Source organism: Salvelinus fontinalis, chromosome 17 (assembly GCF_029448725.1).
Source record: "Salvelinus fontinalis isolate EN_2023a chromosome 17, ASM2944872v1, whole genome shotgun sequence".
In the NCBI taxonomy this organism is placed as follows: Eukaryota; Metazoa; Chordata; class Actinopteri; order Salmoniformes; family Salmonidae; genus Salvelinus; species Salvelinus fontinalis.
Window position 1 is genome coordinate 30,870,604 of NC_074681.1, and position 19,022 is coordinate 30,889,625.

The 19,022-nt window shown below is 40.9% G+C and overlaps 3 protein-coding genes across 3 annotated transcripts in view; 2 read left to right on the top strand and 1 right to left on the bottom strand.

The window, feature by feature from the left end:
* LOC129814145 (dnaJ homolog subfamily C member 5B-like) overlaps nt 1–5,368 on the top strand; it is a 5,617-nt gene extending 249 nt beyond the window's left edge. Inside the window, exons 2-5 of the mRNA XM_055866973.1 lie at nt 9–132; nt 3,390–3,603; nt 3,758–3,929; nt 4,784–5,368. Of these exons, the coding sequence (XP_055722948.1) occupies nt 26–132; nt 3,390–3,603; nt 3,758–3,929; nt 4,784–4,869 (579 nt within the window). The 5' untranslated portion in view covers nt 9–25 and the 3' untranslated portion in view covers nt 4,870–5,368. The remainder of the gene's footprint in view (nt 1–8; nt 133–3,389; nt 3,604–3,757; nt 3,930–4,783) is intronic.
* A 243-nt stretch (nt 5,369–5,611) lies between these two features.
* Nucleotides 5,612–16,530, top strand: trim55a (tripartite motif containing 55a). The gene is made up of 9 exons (XM_055866971.1): nt 5,612–6,306; nt 6,692–6,867; nt 12,043–12,223; nt 12,553–12,648; nt 12,843–13,076; nt 13,528–13,550; nt 13,636–13,760; nt 14,000–14,382; nt 16,102–16,530. Exons 1-9 carry the CDS (start codon nt 6,139–6,141, stop codon nt 16,195–16,197), a joined length of 1,482 nt encoding a protein of 493 aa, XP_055722946.1. The 5' UTR covers nt 5,612–6,138; the 3' UTR covers nt 16,198–16,530.
* A 43-nt stretch (nt 16,531–16,573) lies between these two features.
* LOC129814144 (corticoliberin-1-like) lies at nt 16,574–18,385 on the bottom strand. The gene is made up of 2 exons (XM_055866972.1): nt 17,903–18,385; nt 16,574–17,477 (listed from the first exon to the last, which is right to left on the bottom strand). Exons 1-2 carry the CDS (start codon nt 18,066–18,068, stop codon nt 16,942–16,944), a joined length of 702 nt encoding a protein of 233 aa, XP_055722947.1. The 5' UTR covers nt 18,069–18,385; the 3' UTR covers nt 16,574–16,941.
* Nucleotides 18,386–19,022: the final 637 nt, after the last annotated feature.

Sequence of the window (19,022 nt, forward strand, 5' to 3'; positions counted from 1 at the left end):
TTCTCCAGCAGGTAATGGTTGTAGGATGTCTGAACCAAGGCAGCGCTCTCTGTCCACCTCAGGGGAGTCTCTGTATCAAGTTCTGGGGCTAGAGAAAGGCTGTAACCATGATGACATCAAGAAGTCCTACAGGTGGGAATTGACAACAAAGGCACCAGCAGTTCACAATGATCAATCAATCTATCTATCTATCTATCTATATATATCACATCTACACTGACTGTACAAAGCATTAAGAAGAAAAGAAAATAACATTTGTCACATGCGTCGAATACAACAGGTGTCGACCTTAAAATTAAATGCTTACTTACAAGCCTTTAACCAACAATGCAGTTCAAGAAATAGAGTCAAGAAAATATTTACTAAATAAACAAAGGTAAACAATCAAATTAAAAGTAACACAATAAAATAACAATAATGAGGCTATATACAGAGAGTACCGGTACCGAGTCAATGTGCGGGGTTACAGGTTAGTCGAGGTAATTTGTACATGTAGGTAGGGGTAAAGTGACTATGGGGGTTAGGGTAATTAAATAGTCCGGGTGGCCATTTGATTAATTGTTCAGCGGTCTTATGGCTTGGGGGTAGAAGCTGTTAAGGAGCCTTTTGGACCTAGACTTGGCGCTCCGGTACCGCTTGCTGTGCGGTAGCAGAGAGAACAGTCTATGACTAGGGTGGCTGTAGTCTTTGACAATTTTATGAGCCTTCCTCTGACACTGCCTAGTTTACAGGTCCTGGATGGCAGGAAGCTTGGCCCCAGCGATGTACTGGGCCTTACTCACTACCCTGTGTAGCGCCTTCTGGTCGGATGCCGAGCAGTTGCCATACCAGGTGGTGATGCAACCAGTCAGGATGCTCTCGATGGTGCAGCTGTAGAACCTTTTGAGGATCTGGGGAACCATGCCAAATCTTTTCAGTCTCCTGAGGCGGAAAAGGTGTTGTTGTGCCCTCTTCATGACTGTCTTGGTGTGTTTGGACCATGATAGTGTGTTGGTGATGTGGACGCCAAGAAACTTGAAACTCTCGACCCGGTCCACTACAGCCCCATCGATGTGAATGGGGGCGTGTTCGGCCCTCCTTTTCCTGTTGTCCACAATCACTATCTATCACATCTATGTCTATCAATATCATATCACTATCTTTCACTATCATATCTATCACATCTAAATCTATCACTATGACATAGACACTCAGTGGCCAGTGTATTAGGTACACCACCCTGTTCACGAAAATGGTTAGCTTCTACAGACAGTGAGTCACATGGCTGTGGCTTGCTATGCAAAACAGGCAGACAAGCATTCAGTTTCTGTAAGATTGAACGTTAAAATGGTCAAAATGAGTGACCTAAGCGACTTTGAGCGTGGTATGATCATCGGTGCCAGGCGTGCTGCTTCCATTATCTCAGAAACGTTCGGCCTCCTGGGCTTTTCGAGCACGACAGTGTCTAGTGTTAACAGAGAATGGTGCGACAAACAAAAAACATCCAGTCAGCAGTAGTCCTGTTGGGCGAATACAGCTTGGTGATGAGAGATCGAAGAAGAATGGTAATCGTACAAGATAACAAGCAGACCACAAACAGGCAAATATCAGTGGTGTGCAGAACGGCATCTCGAAGCGCACAACTCGTCGGTCCTTGTCGAAGATGGGCTACTGCAGCAGATGACCACACTAGGATCCACTCCTATCAGATAAAAACAAGAAGAAGCAGCTCCAGTGGGCACTCGATCACCAACACTGGACAATTGAGGAGTGGAAAAACATTGTCTAGTCCGACGAATCTCATTTCCTGTTGCGTCAAGCTGATGGCAGAGTCAGGATTTGGTGTAAGTTGCATAAGTCCATGGCCCCATCCTGCCTGGTGCCAACGGTACAGGCTGGTGGCGGTGATGTAATGGTGTGGTTCATGTATTCCTGGCACACGTTAGGTCCCTTGATACCAATTGAGCAACTTTTCCATCCCACAAAGAATTATGGTTGTTCTGGAGGCAAAAGGGGATCCAACCTAGGGTGTACCCAATAAACTATCACATCTACACTGAGTATTAAGAACACCTGTTCTTTCCATGACAGACTGACCAGGTGAATCCAGGTGAAATCTATGATACCTTATTGATGTCACTTGTTAAATCCTCTTCAATCAATGTAGATTAGGAGGAGGAGACAGATTAAAGAAGGGTTTTTAAGCCCTGAGACAATAGACATGGATTGTGTGAATGTTAATAGACAGAAAGATGTAAGCACCATTGAACGTTTTTTGGTAGTAGGTGCCAAGCGCACCGGTTTGTGACAATAACTGCAACGCTGCTGGGTTTTTCACGCTCAACAGTTTCCCGTGTGAATCAAGAAAGGTCCACCACCCAAAGGACATCCAGCCAACTTGACACAACTGTGGGAATCATTGGAGTCAACATGGGCCAGCTTCCCTGTGGAATGCTGTCGACACCTTGTAAAGTCCATGCCCCAACGAATTGAGGCTGTTCTTAGGGCAAAAGGGGGGTTGCAACTGAATATTGGGAAGGTGTTCTTAATGTTTTGTACACAGTGTATATGTATCATATACTGTATTCCACATGAGATGTTGGGAAGAAATTATGTTATACTATAGACACTTGTACCAGGATGAATCACATTTTCCATTGCAGTGCTAGGAATATGGAACCAAATATTACACTTTTAACTAAATGTAGTACACTATAAGTGAAATTGTCCAAATACTTATGACAACTTCAAATTGGGGTCTATATACATAAAGTTCTTTCATTTCTAAACGGTAAAACCGATATGTACGAACATACCCTCAAATTAAAGTTGACATTCTGTGATGTCGCTTCATAAATAATGCTGGAGTATAGAGCTAAATTAAAAGTGTTATCTTCACTGTCCAAATAAATACATAGGGGAGTGTATGTGTTATGCCCCTATGACCTATTTTGTTAGAAATGGTTGCTGACATGCCATTATTAAATGCAGACACGAATAACCCCTAATGATATTCATGTTTTATATTCTCTGAACTATATCTTGAATGAATTAGCCATTTTTATAAACATCACTATCTCTGAAGTAGTTTATAATACAAAAAATACATTTTCAGAGCATGTTCGCTCACCTCATCAGACACCACATCTCCTCTGTGTTGTCTTCTGCCAGACACTAGATGGGGCAGTGGATCAAATGGTACATTAACTAACCTATACAAACAAGTGTGTCTAGATATGTCAATGAAATACCAGCCAGAGAGCGGGCATAGAGCCTTTTTCTTTGCACATTATCTCTCATCCAGTTTCTGAAACCACAAGCGAGAGGTTCACCAAGTTCTGCTGTCCATTTTCTACCCTGATTTTTGATATTATTGTGTGTTCATTGATTTACATTTGAATGTCTTTCAGGAAATTAGCTCTTAGGTACCACCCGGACAAGAACCCTGACAACCCAGAGACGGCAGAGAAATTCAAGGAGCTCAACAGCGCCAATTCCATTCTGTCAGACGTCACAAAGAGAAACATCTATGACAGCTACGGCTCCCTTGGCCTTTACGTGGCCCAGCAGTTTGGAGAGGAGAATGTCAACACCTACTTCATGCTCTCTACCTGGTGGGCTAAGGTGAGCCTTCACAATCATAAAGAGTCCCTGGATGATTTGCTGTGAGTCCCTGCATGTGTGTGTGTATGTCTGTGTGTATGTCTGTGTGTGCATTAGTTCATGATGGCATGTTGGTTTGTTTGTGTTGTGTTAACCTATATCTCTCTCCGTTCAGGGTCTCTTTGCCCTGTGTGGCGTGATAACGGGGTGCTACTGCTGCTGCTGCCTGTGCTGCTGCTGTAACTGCTGCTGTGGGAAGCTGAAGCCCATGCACCCCGCAGAGGGAACAGACAGCTATGTTTCCCCTGAAGACCTGGAGGAGGAGATCCAGTACGACATGGAGACTGGTGAGGGAACACACACACATGCACACACACACACACACACATACACCCATAAGCACACACAGGATCACACACACAAGCATTTCACACTTGAGGAGGGCAAGAGGCAAAGGGAACAGCAACTCATATAGTTAAAGTGTACGGCTTGCAAGCACCAGTAGACAGATGGTCCCGTCACACCACTAACACACTTCACAAGAAGGAACTGATGACCAATGCCCACATGGTAAGGTGAGCTTACTTTACACCAACATGGAGGGAAGTGAAAGTTCATGACTACCGCTCACATACACAACAATGTGTGACCAGACTTAAGAAACTCATAGCTACCCTTGCCGCTACGATTTCAACAGCACAATATTCATATAACATCCATTTAGGTAAGCTGATGGAGAAAAAAATCCCTGTTTATAAATTACAATTCTCACTGTGAATGTTAGTTTATGACATGTTCAAAAATGTATGGGAAGCAGTGTAGCCAGATAAATAGCTAATTATTTTCGACAACTCATAAATTATGGGAAGTGAAGGAGCAATTATGTACAATGTGTAAATGTCTCCGCGGTTTCAACAACAAGTAGATGTGCTAGATTTGTGTTGATGCGATACGTCCTTCTTGTGCCAGTCAGAACCATTTCCTATAACCTCTTAGGAAAATAATAGATGAACAAATCATTTCTAAACATACCTTTACATCTTCTGCAAACAACAAGTAAACTAAACATACCGTTACGTCAGTGTATCCCTGAACAGAATGAGAGAAAATACCACAATAAGAAGGACAAATGTATCTATGCTGATCATCTGACATTGTAGGGATTTTCTGTGTCATTATTCACACTGTTGTCTAATCCTAGATGTGGACACTCCGGTTGTGCACCAGCCAACTAATTCCAGTGAGAAGACGCAGTTGATTGGGGATGGGCACCGAAGCTACACCTGAACTTGGATGTCTATAAGCAGTAGCAGCACTAGACTACATAAACACTACACAGCCTATTTCTATGTCAATGGCTGTTCCCACACTCAAACCTGTTCCCACACTCAAACCTGTTCCCACACTCAAACCCAATTGCATTGTCTGGAAATCAGTGCTTTTGGTTGTTTTTATTCACTTTTCTTGATTTCAGTTTGGAGGTTTTCATTGGATGTAGTTGATGTCATTGTTCCCCTGGAAAACCAAACCACCAGCTCCATTCACTGAACTAAACACTCTGGAGTGCATTGGTTTGACTTGTCACCTACAGTACACTACAGACAGCTCAGTGTGGAAAGATTATGTGTATTTATAAAACACAACTAAAGTATTTGGTCGAAATTAAATGTATGATTTTATCTATCTATACAGTCAACATGAAATGGTATCTGATTATTTTGGTATGAGTGTGGTATATATTTGTTTTAAGTCTTCATCCTGAGGAAAGGTTCTGAGTCAACGTGGGACTGTGGTGTTACTTACAGTATCAGCGTAGTGTAATTACTTAATTTATTTTTAAAATTAGGCGACCAGTGTTCCGCAATAGATCATGTTTGTCATTGGCAGGTGGACTGGAGTCTTTTAACATTGATTTCAATCATTTCGTAGATGTAGGCTAACTTGCATGTTTTCCACAAAAGCATTCTTGCATTATAGTGCAGTTTTCTCAGATTGACAACTCTAAACATAAAATGAAGTTATAGACCGCTATTCAACAGTCTTGCCTGTGTTTGTTAGAAAGGCTCCACCCGGGGTGAAGTCTAGACACAGCTCTAGGATCATTTCCCCCTCCCCCAATCCTAACCTTAACCATTAGAGGGGGAAATGCAAAACTGACGCAAGATCAGCGGCTAGCGGCTATTTCAGCCTACTCTGTTTAGTGGAGGTATGGGCCTACCCCTTCCTGTTTCAGAGGTGGTAACAGCTGGACCCCCTAACCCTTCTCGTGACATTTTCATATATGGGCAAGTAAGCATGACAACCCTTGACGTGGGGGTTTCTAAAAACAGCCTGTGACACTGAGTGGATTGCCAGCTAGGGAGCAACACGATCTGTTAGAAGAAACTTTGAGGACAGCAACGGGCGCCTGAGCAGGCCCAGTGACTCTGCATTGTTCTAAAGGAGTAGACATCTTTGATATTTGCCAAGTCAGTTCTTTAGGGATTGGGGGACCATTGGGGGACCATTTGTTGGTATCCCTAAAGACCAGTAGGGTTTTTGTTTTTCCACTGTGCAATGAGTATCTCTCTGGGGTATTCACATTCCACAAAGCAAAACAGCACCATGGACAGCTTGGAGAAACAGCTCATTTGCCCTATCTGTTTGGAGATGTTTACCAAACCGGTGGTCATTCTCCCTTGTCAACACAACCTTTGTCGAAAATGTGCTCAAGATATTTTCCAGGTAGGTTGGTTATTATACAGCTGAACTATTCACTTTTAACCTTTACTGCTGTCTCTTGATGGGCTATGTAAAGTTACAGGTTTATCTCTGTCAAAAACCATTCATATACATGTACAGCATTCTGAAATTGTAGTGAAGGTATTGCTCATCCTTCAATTGTCACTGTTTAATTACCACTTATTTGGTCATGTTGAAAATAAACAAAAAGTGTTTTGTCAACATGTATACCCCTTGACCCATGCCATTTCCCGATTCATCTAGCACATAAGTTCAGTAACCAATGCAAATACTACTAACCTATATCAGACAACATTAGGCCTATATTTAAAAAAAAATCCATGACCGGCTTTATCTAACGCCATTCCTGCTGTCCTGATCTGTGTAGGCCTCAAACCCTTATCTGTCGACCAGAGGAACCACTGTGACTTCAGGGGGGCGTTTCCGCTGCCCATCCTGCAGACATGAGGTGGTCCTGGACAGGCATGGTGTCTATGGCCTCCAGAGGAACCTGCTGGTGGAGAATATCATTGATATGTACAAACAGGAACAGGAGTCCTCAAGGTGAGGAAATAAAAGCCTCATAAGAGAAGACAATGGGTCTAAAACATGGGTCTAAAAAATGGGCCTAAAACAATGGGTCTAAAACAATGGGCCTAAGACAGGCAGAATATCATTGATATATACAGCAGTCCTCAAGGTTAGACACTGCATGCCTATTTAAAATGATTGCGGCAGACAATCTAGTCAAAGGCACTCAGTAGTAGTCCCATGTATGTCTAGCCCATTAGACATACAGCAAACCACCACACCAACAAATCTGGACATCAAGAAGATTACATATTATCCAAAACAACATATAGAATGAATATGAATACTCCTGATGGGAAATGGAAAATGAAAGGAGAATATACAGAATGTACAAAACATTAAAAACACCTGCTCTTTCCATGACATAGCTAAATCCAGGTGAAAACTGTGATCCCTTATTGATGTCACTTGTTAAAATCCACTTCAATAAGTGTAGATGAAGGGGAGGAGACGGGTTAAAGAATAGTTTTTTAAGCCTTGAGACAATTGAGACATGGATTGTGTATGTATGCTATTCAGAGGGTGAATGGGCAAGACAAATGTTTTAAGTGCCTGGTAGGTAGTAGGTGACAGGCATACCGGTTTGCGTCAAGAACTGCAACGCTGCTGGGGTTTTCACGCTCAACAGTTTCCCCTGTGTATCAAGAATAGTCAATTTCAGTTTAATCCACCAGAAAAAAACTGAACAAATAATACAGCAAATATTGTGGTTAAACTAATACTAATATATTTTTTAAAAAGCATACATTTTTTATAAACTTTTTTTTTTTAAAGGAATAATTTTGTAAATTATATCATGAATAGGACTGGTGGAGTTAAGTCACACATGCAGCTACCATATGGAAATGTCTGCTCTACCCAAAATTACAACTAAGTAATTGCAGCATTAGGGCAAAAATGGAAGAGGAAAGTGGAAGGGGGAAAAAGTAGGGAACTTGTCTGTCGGCCCTGCATTAAAGGCCATAATTGGTTACAGAAAATTGTGATAAATAAAAAAGCATACCAGTTTCATTTAAGGACCAAAAAATTGACAGCTGTGCCATATACAGTTGAAGTCGGAAGTTTACATACAATTTAGCCAAAAACATTTAAACTCAGTTTTTCACAATTCCTGACATTTAATCCTAGTAAAAATCCCTGTTTTAGGTCAGTTAGGATCACCACTTCATTTTAAGAATGTGAAATGTCAGAATAATAGTAGAGAGAATTATTTATTTCAGCTTTTATATCTTTCATCACATTCCCAATGGGTCAGAAGTTTACATAGACTCAATCAGTATTTGGTAGCATTGCCTTTAAATAGTTTAACTTGGGTCAAACGTTTCGGGTAGCCTTCCACAAGCTTCCCACAATAAATTGAGTGAATTTTGTCCCATTCCTCCTGACAGAGCTGGTGTAACTAAGTCAGGTTTGTAGGCCTCCTTGCTCGCACACGCTTTTTCAGTTCTGCCCACAAATTTTCTATAGGATTGAGATCAGGGCTTGTGATGGCCACTCCAATACCTTGACTTTGTTGTCCTTGAGCCATTTTGCCACAACTTTGGAGGTATGCTTGGGGTCATTGTCCATTTGGAAGACCCATTTGCAACCAAGCTTCAACTTTCTGACTGATGTCTTGAGATGTTTCTTCAATATATCCACATATTTTTCCGACCTCATGATGCCATCTATTTTGTGAAGTGCATCAGACCCTGCTGCAGCTAACCACACCCAAAACATGATACTGCCACCCCCGTGCTTCACAGTTGGGATGGTGTTCTTCGGCTTGCAAGCCTCCCCCTTTTTCCTCCAAACATAAGAATGGTTCTTATGACCAAACAGTTCTATTTTTGTTTCATCAGACCAGAGGATATTTCTCCAAAAAGTACAATATTTGTCCCCATGTGCAGTTGCAAACTGTAGTCTGGCTTTTATATGGCAGTTTTGGAGCAGTTGCTTCTTCCTTGCTGAGCGGCCTTTCAGGTTATGTCGATATAGGACTCGTTTTACTATGGATATAGATACTTTTGTACCTGTTTCCTCCAACATCTTCACAAGGTCCTTTGCTGTTGTTCTGGGATTGAGGCTCAAGGACAACAACATCAAGGTTTTGGAGTGGCCATCACAAAGCCCTGACCTCAATCCTATAGAAAATGTGTGGGCAGAACTGAAAAAGTATGTGTGAGCAAGGAGGCATAGTAACCTGAAACAGTTACGCCAGCTCTGTCAGGAGGAATGGGACAAAATTCACCCAACTTATTGTGGGAAGCTTGTGGAAGGCTACCCGAAACGTTTGACCCAAGTTAAACGATTTAAAGGCAATGCTACCAAATAATAATTGAGTATATGTAAACTTCTGACCCACTGGGAATGTGATGAAAGAAACAAAAGCTGAAATAAATAATTCTCTCTACTATTATTCTGACATTTCACATTCTTAAAATAAAGTGATGATCCTAACTGACCTAAAACAGGGAATATGTATTAGGATTAAATGTCAGGAATTGTGGAAAAACTGAGTTTAAATGTATTTGGCTAAGTTGTATGTAAACTTCCGACTTCAACTCTATGTGTATGTATGTATGTATGTATGTATGTATGTATGTATGTATGTATGTATGTATGTATGTATGTATGTATGTATGTATGTATGTATGTATGTATGTATGTGCAAACAAATGTATTGGGGATTGGAAGTGATGCAGACAATTACATTGATGGAAGCTACAGTCTATCTGCAAAAAGAACTGCAACACTGCTGGTGTATCAAGAAGGGTCTACCACCCAAAGGACATCCAGCCAACTTGACACAACTGTGGGAAGCATTGGAATCTACATGGGCCAGCATCCCTGTGGAACGCTTTCAACACCTTGTAGAGTCCACACCCCAACAAATCGAAGATGTTCTGAGGGCAAAAGAGGATGCAACTCAATATTAGGAAGGTGTTCCTAATGTTTTGTACATGCAGTGTATATTTGTTTTTGTAGAGCACTATTGTGAAATCAGGTTTGACTCATGGTTGGCTGGACAAGTAGCCTGTTAGTTTGAACTATTTTTACAATGTAGGCCAGTGAGACAGCAGTCAGTTAAGAGAGGCCTATTTTTATTGCACTTTGAGCCGTACTACATTTTCTAGACGTCAATATAGTATATCTTCTGCTTTTAGGAGGGATACACACACAAGTACTTCACAAAAATAGTTGACCTTTTGCAATTATGTTAGCACAGCTGACAACTGTTGTCCTGATTAAAGAAGCAATAAAACTGGCCTTCTTTAGACTAGTTGAGTATCTGGAGCATCAGCATTTGAGGGTTTGATAACAGGCTCAAAATGGCCAGAAACAAAGAACTTTCTTCTGAAACTCGTCAGTCTATTCTTGTTCTGAGAAATGAAGGCTATTCCATGTGAGGAATTGCCAAGAAATTGCCAAGAAAAAATAGTACCCGCAAAACACCAGTCTCACTCTCAACAGCGAAGCGGCGACTCCGGGATGCTGGCCTTCTAGGCAGAGTTGCAAAGAAAAAGCCATATCTCAGACTAGCCAATAAAAAGAAAAGATTAAGATGGGCAAAAGAACACAGACACTGCACAGAGGAAAACTGCCTAGAAGGCCAGCATCCCGGAGTCGCCTCTTCACTGTTGACTTTGAGACTGGTGTTTTGCGGATACTATTCAATGAAGCCGTTAGTTGAGGACTTGTGAGGCATCTGTTTCTCAAACTAGACACTCTAGTGTACTTGTCCTCTTGCTCAGTTGTGCACCGGGGCCTCCTACTCCTCTTTCTATTCTGGTTAGAGCCAGTTTACACTGTTCTGTGAAGGGAGTAGTACACAGCATTGTACGAGATCTTCCGTTTCTTGGCAATTTCTTGCATGGAATAGCCTTCATTTCTCAGAACAAGAATAGACTGATGAGTTTCTGTCCATTTTGAGCCTGTAATCAAACCCACAAATGCTGATGCTCCAGATACTCAACTAGTCTAAAGAAGGCCAGTTGTATCGCTTCTTTAATCAGGACAACAGTTTTCAGCTGCGCTAACATAATTGCAAAAGGGTTTTCTAATGATCAATTAGCCTTTTAAAATGATAAACTTGGATTAGCTAACACAATGTGCCATTGGAACACCTGAGTGATGGTTGCTGATAATGGGCCTCTGTACGCATATGTAGATTTTCCATTAAAAATCTGCCGTTTCCAGCTACAATAGTCAATTACAACATTAACAATGTCTACACTATATTTCTGATCAATTTGATTATATTTTAATGGACACATTTTTTTGCTTTTCTTTCAAAACAAGGACATTTCTAAGTGAACCCCAAACTTTTGAACGGCGGTGTATGTTTTCAAAATACAACTTCTGTCACTAAATATACACTGTAGATTCCCTACAGAATATGTATCTACAGTATCTACATGTCATTTACTTACTGTAACTACATTAATGATAGTCTCTGGAAAGACGTCATCTGCTCTTGCTACTTTTGCGTAATCAATGTCATGTTATTGAGTATATTGCAGCGACAAGATGAATACAATTTCCACATGGACACGTTGTTTGAATCGGTGTGAAAAGCACAGCTCTGGGTACCAACAGTGTGGTAATCAATTAACCATGGTTTACATAACACAAGTGGGCTATTAAAAACAGTTATTCCAAATGTTAACATACTCTTGGTTGCCAAATAAACATAAATGACAAAGTAATGGCTATTCTGACTTGCCAACATTCCACGAGGAGAAAGTCTGTCTGTACTACATTGTTTTATTTACTTTTAAGTGACATTATTATGGCTTAAAGAGAGACACTTAGTCTTTGAGTCTCAAAGACATCGTTTTTGTGACTTTCCAGTGTGACGGACGTTACTGTGCTTGTTTAACAGTATAGCTTCCTCGCTCACAAACCCCGGTTAACTCGGTTAAACCATGGCTGTTGAGTTTTTAAAAAGGTCACAGGGAAGTCTTTACCAAATGTGTAGTGTTACACTCTTAGGACAAAAGGGTTCCAAAAGGGTTCGCCAGCTGTCCCCATAGGAGAACTCTTTTTGGTTCCGGGTAGAATGCTTCTTGGTTCCAGGTAGAACTCTTTTTTTTCTAAGAGTGTATTAAACGGGATCCCCTAAGTATGACTGTAACCTGTACTGTAGCCCTCTGGTTCAATCTGCAGCAGCAAGCCTGAGCCTGAGCCTGCCAGGTGTGACCAGCCCATGTGTGAGGAGCATGAGGAGGAGAAGATAAACATCTACTGTGTGACGTGTGGCGTGCCCACCTGCTCTCTCTGCAAGGTGTTCGGAGCCCACAAAGACTGTGATGTGGCCCCACTCAACACTGTGTTCAATAAGCAAAAGGTTAACTTATTTATTTTACATGTACTGTCTATCTCCTTTTTAATAACGATGCTTTACAGGTATACACTCTTAGCACTGTTTTTTCTATTTAGAATCTAGGTAGAACCCTTTTGAGTTCCATGTAGAACCCTTAACATATAGGGTTCTACATGGAACCCAGAAGAGTTCTACCTGGAACCAAAAAGGGTTCTTCAAATGGTTCCGCTATGAGGACAGCTGAAGAGCCCTTTTAGGTTCTAGATAGAAAAAAATGAAGAGTATCAGAGTTGGTACATACAACGTCCTTCTTTGTAAAATAATGATGAACCTCCTCTGTGTGTGTGTTCCAGACTGAGTTGACTGACTGTATAGCCATGCTAGTGGGGAACAATGACAGGATTCAAGGCATCATGAGTCAACTGGATGAGACCTGTAAGACCGTTGAGGTGAAGCCTTCAACCTTTTCTCCTTTCTTATGTTTCATCTATAACAGCATTTACACATTGTATAAAACTGCAATAATATTGATGGGAAAAATGTATTGTTTATTTTTATTCACCCTAATTTTGACTTCTGACAATATCTATGACCCAGTTATCTGTCGGCTCGACCTTACAGTACAATCATGGCTGTCTTCCAGGAGAATGGCAGGAGGCAGAAATCCAAGGTGTGTGAAAGTTTTGATCACCTTTATGCCATCCTGGAGGAGCGGAAAGGGGACATGACCCTGAAGATCAACGCAGAGCAACAGGAGAAACTGGACTATATAAACGGCCTCATGAGGAAGTATAGAGAGCACCTGGAGAACATGGCAAAGATCGTGGAGACAGGGATACAGACAATGGAGGAGTCAGAGATGGCTACTTTCCTGCAGGTGATGACACACTTTTTTTTTGTCCAGAAAGGACAAGAATGGCCTTTATCTACAAAGATAACAAATTACTACCACATAAAATAGGCATCTGAAATTCTGCGTCAGTGACATATCAATATTATATAAAGTTATATACCATGTCTAAATAAAAAGTGTTAACATGCTATTACAAACATGTTGTCTTCTGAGATGTCTTCTGAGATGTCTTCTGAGATGTCTTCTGAGATGTCTTCTGAGATGTCTTCTGAGATGTCTTCTGAGATGTCTTCTGAGATGTCTTCTGAGATGTCTTCTGAGATTTCTTCTGAGATGTCTTCTGAGATGTCTTCTGAGATGTCTTCTGAGATTTCTTCTGAGATTTCTTCCCAGAAAACATGTTGTGCAATGTATTCTAATGTTTCGCATCAGAGCTTTCTGAGAAATAATTCCTTTCTCATCTTTGCTCCCACAGACTGCAAAGCCTCTTCTACAAAAGTGAGTACACATACACGTTTGCCAGTTTTAGTCTGTAGGGCTGATCTGCAGAACAGTGTACCTTTGATCTCTCTTTGTCCACCAGGCTCGTTGCAGGTACTAACATCTCCAGCCTGGACAAAGTGGAGCGTGGCTATGACAACATGGATCACTACGCAGCCAACTTTGAGCGGGAGAGGAGGGCACTGCTTACCATAGACTTTGTGAAAGGTAGGGAGTATAATGAGTATTATGAGCACACCACCGCCGGTACACTCTCTTCACCTCCCTTGGCATTTCAACGTTCTTTCACAATGTGACCAAAATCACTTCTTCCAGTGCCATAGAGACTGTGTTAACTGATGACATACCGTAAATAACAAGAACAAGATCAAATAAAAACTCAGTAGAAGCACTTTCCAATTATACAATAAAAACAAATCTTGTTTTGAAATCTAATTATTGTTCAGATGATGAAGATGATGATGATGAGTTTGAAGATGGAGAAGAGGAAGTAGAAGTGAGTGGGGTGACAGGGGTGACCCGTACAGAGGTGTCTCCTGCTGCTGCAGTGGCGGCAACGGTTGGGGCCAACCCTCCAAAGCCCCAGCTGACATCACCCCCGCCCCTGCCTCAGAGACCTACTGAAACCCTAGGCGACACCGCTACACTGGCCACCCCACAGGCCCCCGCCCATGTAACAACCCTGGTACAATTCCCATCCTTAAACCCAACCCCAACTGCCAGCGCACAGGCCACAACCCCAGTCCACTTCCCAACTTCAACCACGACCCCAGTTCAGTTCCCAAACACAACCCCGGTCAACGTCCCATCATCAGAGCCACCGACACAGGTGAGAGAAACATTTGTGACACACTACAGCCTAGCCGGGAGATTTACTGTAAATTTCTCAACATAATAAATTATATAATAATAACAATACAAGAGCCGTGGCTAACTCCATTTGAGTTCACTAACCGTATGGTTATTGGGCGGCAGGTAGTCTAGTGGTTAACTGACCCAACGTTGAGCGTTGGGTCAGTAACCGAAAGGTCACTGGTTTGAATCCCCGAGCCAAGTAGGTAAACAAATCTGCCGATGTGCCCTTGAGCAAAGCACTTAACCCTAATTGCTCTGGATAAGAGTGTCTGCTAAAGAAAATCTAAAATTAATATTGCTTGACTTTAATCTCTTGGCCTCTGTATGAGGAAGAAATGGTTGTTGAAACCAGTCAATAACCAGTCTGTATCAGAATATTCCAGTCATTGTTTAAAGCAGCTGTGCTCTGCTCAGCTCTGAGTTAGCCTGCATGGAACCTGGCCTGTGTTACAGAAGTGGCTTTCACCTCAGCAGGAGGCTTTAATGATGAGACACCTGCCTGCTCTCTGGTTGCCGGGGCACTGCGTGTGAGGGGTGATGCAGGGAGGGGGAGGCTGTTGTTTTCATTGGGATAATTATCAGCCACTCTGTTACATGTCATCACCATTGAGTTCATTTACATGTGGAGTGCTAATTTGAATGAGCATATAGTTCACACCAACATAATCAGGTGGATTCAAATTAGAAGTGAAAAGCCACCTGGAACAGTTTGTATTCATTCCAGAGGGGAAAAGAATTGACTCGGATGGCCTACTGCTTGATAGAGGCGATTATCATAAAGGGTCTTTGTGTTGTAACAGTGTGTGTATATGTGTGTGCGTGTGTGCGTGTGTGTGTGTGTGTGTGTGTTTGTGTGTGTGTCTGCAGAACCTAAAATCATCACGTCATGTTGCATACAAGAACACTAATAATCCTGAATAAATAAAGCTGAGTTGTTTTGTTTCTTCACAGGAAGTATTTGTCTATGTCACAGTTGCGGCTTTGTTTATTGTACTGCATCAGTTTTGGAGACTGATGAAGTCTACAATTATTGAGCGTTTGTGTCAGATATGTTTATTTCTTCATTTGGGCACTCACTAATACTTAAGCAGTCAATCTATAACACTTAAAAGGTTACCTTTAGGTTGAAAACATGAGAAGCTTCAATTCCGTGCAATGTTCTTTTATCAGGTCAAATTGCTGTCTGCTATTGTGTACTCTGAGGTTATTGTATTGGTATGATTATGGTAATTCAGGACATCATGTTGATTGATACAGGAAATCATGTGGGCGTGGTTGTGGGTGGCTATTTGTGTGGTGAGATAAATATATATTTGTATTCGTATTTGTGATACGAATTTGTATTTCGTATCTCATAGTAGCTCTTTAGACTACAAAATATTTGATTTCCTTAATGAAAATTGTGTTAAATTAGTGCTTTGGATTATGACAAAAACAATATTTTCCACTCAGAATGTCAGAATTGTTCCTTTGTTTTAGTTCATTTGCATGGACATGCCGACATTTTATAGATATCAGAAATATGTCTATGTACTCTGTCCAAATAAGACTTTACTTGTTCAGTATGCATTGCGAGTAATTTGATCCCATTTAGAAACCCCATTCTGAACAATTTACTATTTATAATTTGAGTAGCTTCGCAATAGTTCAGTGACACAAGGAACATCTAATGGTTTTGCTCTGTTTTTCACAGATGTCCTCTGATACCGGATCAAGTCAGCAAAACACAGATGACAAAGATGGACCCAAACACGTCTTCTCCTTTTCTTGGCTGAACAACCAGAAGTAGATTATCATCTTACCTCAAGACTATACTGAAATTGTTGTAATACTCCATTGTTTTGATTGAGTCAGCATCCTGCTGCAGGAACGGTTTAAATAAGTACTATGTTACCGTTGAATAACTGTAATTTATCTTAAATGCTCTCTAGCACTTACAGTATATTCGTCATACTGTGAAAACAAACGTCATTGGGCTGATCTCTGACTTGAGAAAACTGTGCGTAATTTGGCACACCTTTGCGCAATAGATTTACGCGCCAGTCAGAAGAACAGTCGGAATGAATTTATACACACAATTTAGGCTACACAGCAAGCAATAAATGTAACTTTTCAACTTTTTTATTACAAATATAAATATTAGACATTCTCTTGCACAACAAATGTGATTGGTTGCTCATATTGTATTTTATTATCAAACTTTAACCAGTTGTACAATGAGAGGGAATTTCAGAAAGAGAGGATGAATGTGTGACTAACAGTATATACAAAACATGTTATGCTTGAATATAATTTAAGACAAAGGATATTTGTTCAGTTTCAGCATGTCAACGGGCTATGTTTGCTTCTCACCAAACAATGTAATAAATATACAGGGAATTACAACTCGATTTTACAGCTCTCGTTTAAATAAATACAAATTATAAATAAAATAACGAACGTTAACCAATTAAAGAGTAATACAGAAATGGAATAGTACCGTACACTTTGCAAGATGTAAACAAATTATTTGGCAAATGTGTTTCTAACACTTTCATTTCCCGAATATGTCCATCATTTTTCGGTTACTATTTGCCTGCTGTGCTAATTGCTCGGCTCGAGCCATTTCTAGAACTTCCCTCAGCAGGTGGAACGTCAGGTCCAAAGAGATCGGTGGCTCTTCGCCCGGCCCGGACCTCTTTCCTATTTCCATGGAATCACCCATCTGGTTAGCGTAGCTGTTCAGAAACCGATTGATGTCACCGACTTTACCTTGCATAAGGCGCTGCGTGAGCTGAAGTTGTAAAGCCCTGTTGACCGTTGTTGAGGGCGCAGCAGCTCCAGGAGATGTGTTCGGTGAGGAGGACTGGAGCGAATTTTGATTGGAGTTGTCTAGCCGAATGAAGTACTCCTCTCCTAGTCGCAGAAGAATAGGGAGTTGCTGTTGCAGCTCCGCCTGTAGATTGTGGGATGGATGGACCGCCCGGGGGGTTTCAATAGCTCTACAATCATAGCGAGGTTGGAAGGCACCAAGTAGAGCCACGGCGAAAACGAAGACATTCACCTTCATCTCAGGAGATTGGGAGGAATCTGAGAAGGAAATGTAGGCTCATTTTTATCATGTGCATAATCACAATTTAATTAATTAAAGTGAAGATGCATGTTAAGTAGCCTAGGCTGGGAGTGTCCCTCTGACAAAAAGTAGTATTTTCATATGCCACAAAGACTGATTTTGTATTTTACATGTATTTTATTTGCATTGAAAACAATAAAAGCAGTTGCTTATGTTGTAATTGCTTATTTAACTATAATATGTTATTTAATTACTTTTCAATTCCCTTTTATGTTAACTATGTCCACCTCATCGAATAATATTATGTAATACTGTATACAAGTATTAAGTACTGCATTTTATGGTAAATAGGCTACATTTCCATCAATAATTAAATGATCTGCACACAACACCACAACTATATCCTTAAATTAAACAAAAAAATGAAGTGGTTGTCAAATACCTGAGTTTAACTGTGACAGGAGATGTTTCTGTGAAGTTGTTATGAAAAGGATATCTCTTCTACAATAATTGTGCCTTCCAATGAACCTGCAACAGTGCGTTTTCAAAACAGCATCGAAACAAGACTTATATATCATAGACCTGAGGCCATCATCGCGCTCTGACATGAATCATGATGGTCTGCGCAAGCGCTAATGTAAAGAAGTGAAGGCAACACCTGAATATGAATGGGGAGCATCCCTCAGTCCACAATGGTCCCACAATGGGGTTAATATCAGATGAGTCATAAAGTAATTGGGATGTGTTGTTTTCTAGAGTGCCATTATTCAACTAACTATGGATGTGGCCTTGCTCCTGAATGAATGAAAACATTAATGATATGGACAGTGGTACAGGGTTAATAGTAAAATGCAATCATCATCTTCACCACCACCATTATCACCACCACCACCATCATCGTGATACAGATTTTTACCCATAATAAAGCAAGGAATTCGTTTTGAATGACTCAATACTGTTTGTTCCAAAGTGGATGCAAAGTATTACATACTGAACAAATGCAACATGTTTCATGAGCAGAAATAAAAGATCCCAAAATGTTCCATATGCACAAATTTCTCTTTAATTATGTGCACAAATTTGTTTACATCCCTGCTAGTGAGCATTTCTCCTTTGCCAAGATAATCCCTCCACCTCCAATCTAAAATGTGCAGTTTTGTCACACAAAACAATGCTATAGATGTCTCAAGTTGAGGGAGCGTGCAATTGGCATGCTGACTGCAGGAATGTCCTATGCCCTCCCAGGCCCACCCATGGCTGCGCCCCTGCCCAGTCATGTGAAATCCAATGATTAGGGCACAATTAACTTATTTCAATTGACTGATTTCCTTATATGAACTGTAACTCAGTAAAATTGTTAAAATTGTTGCATGTTGCGTTTATATTAGGTTTTGGGGAGTTTCTTTCTAGGGAGTTTTTCTGAGCCACCGTGCTTCTACACCTGCATTGCTTGCTGTTTGGGGTTTTAGGCTGGGTTTCTGTACAGCACTTTGAGATATCAGCTGATGTACGAAGGGCTATATAAATACATTTGATTTGATTTGATTTGATATTTTTGTTCA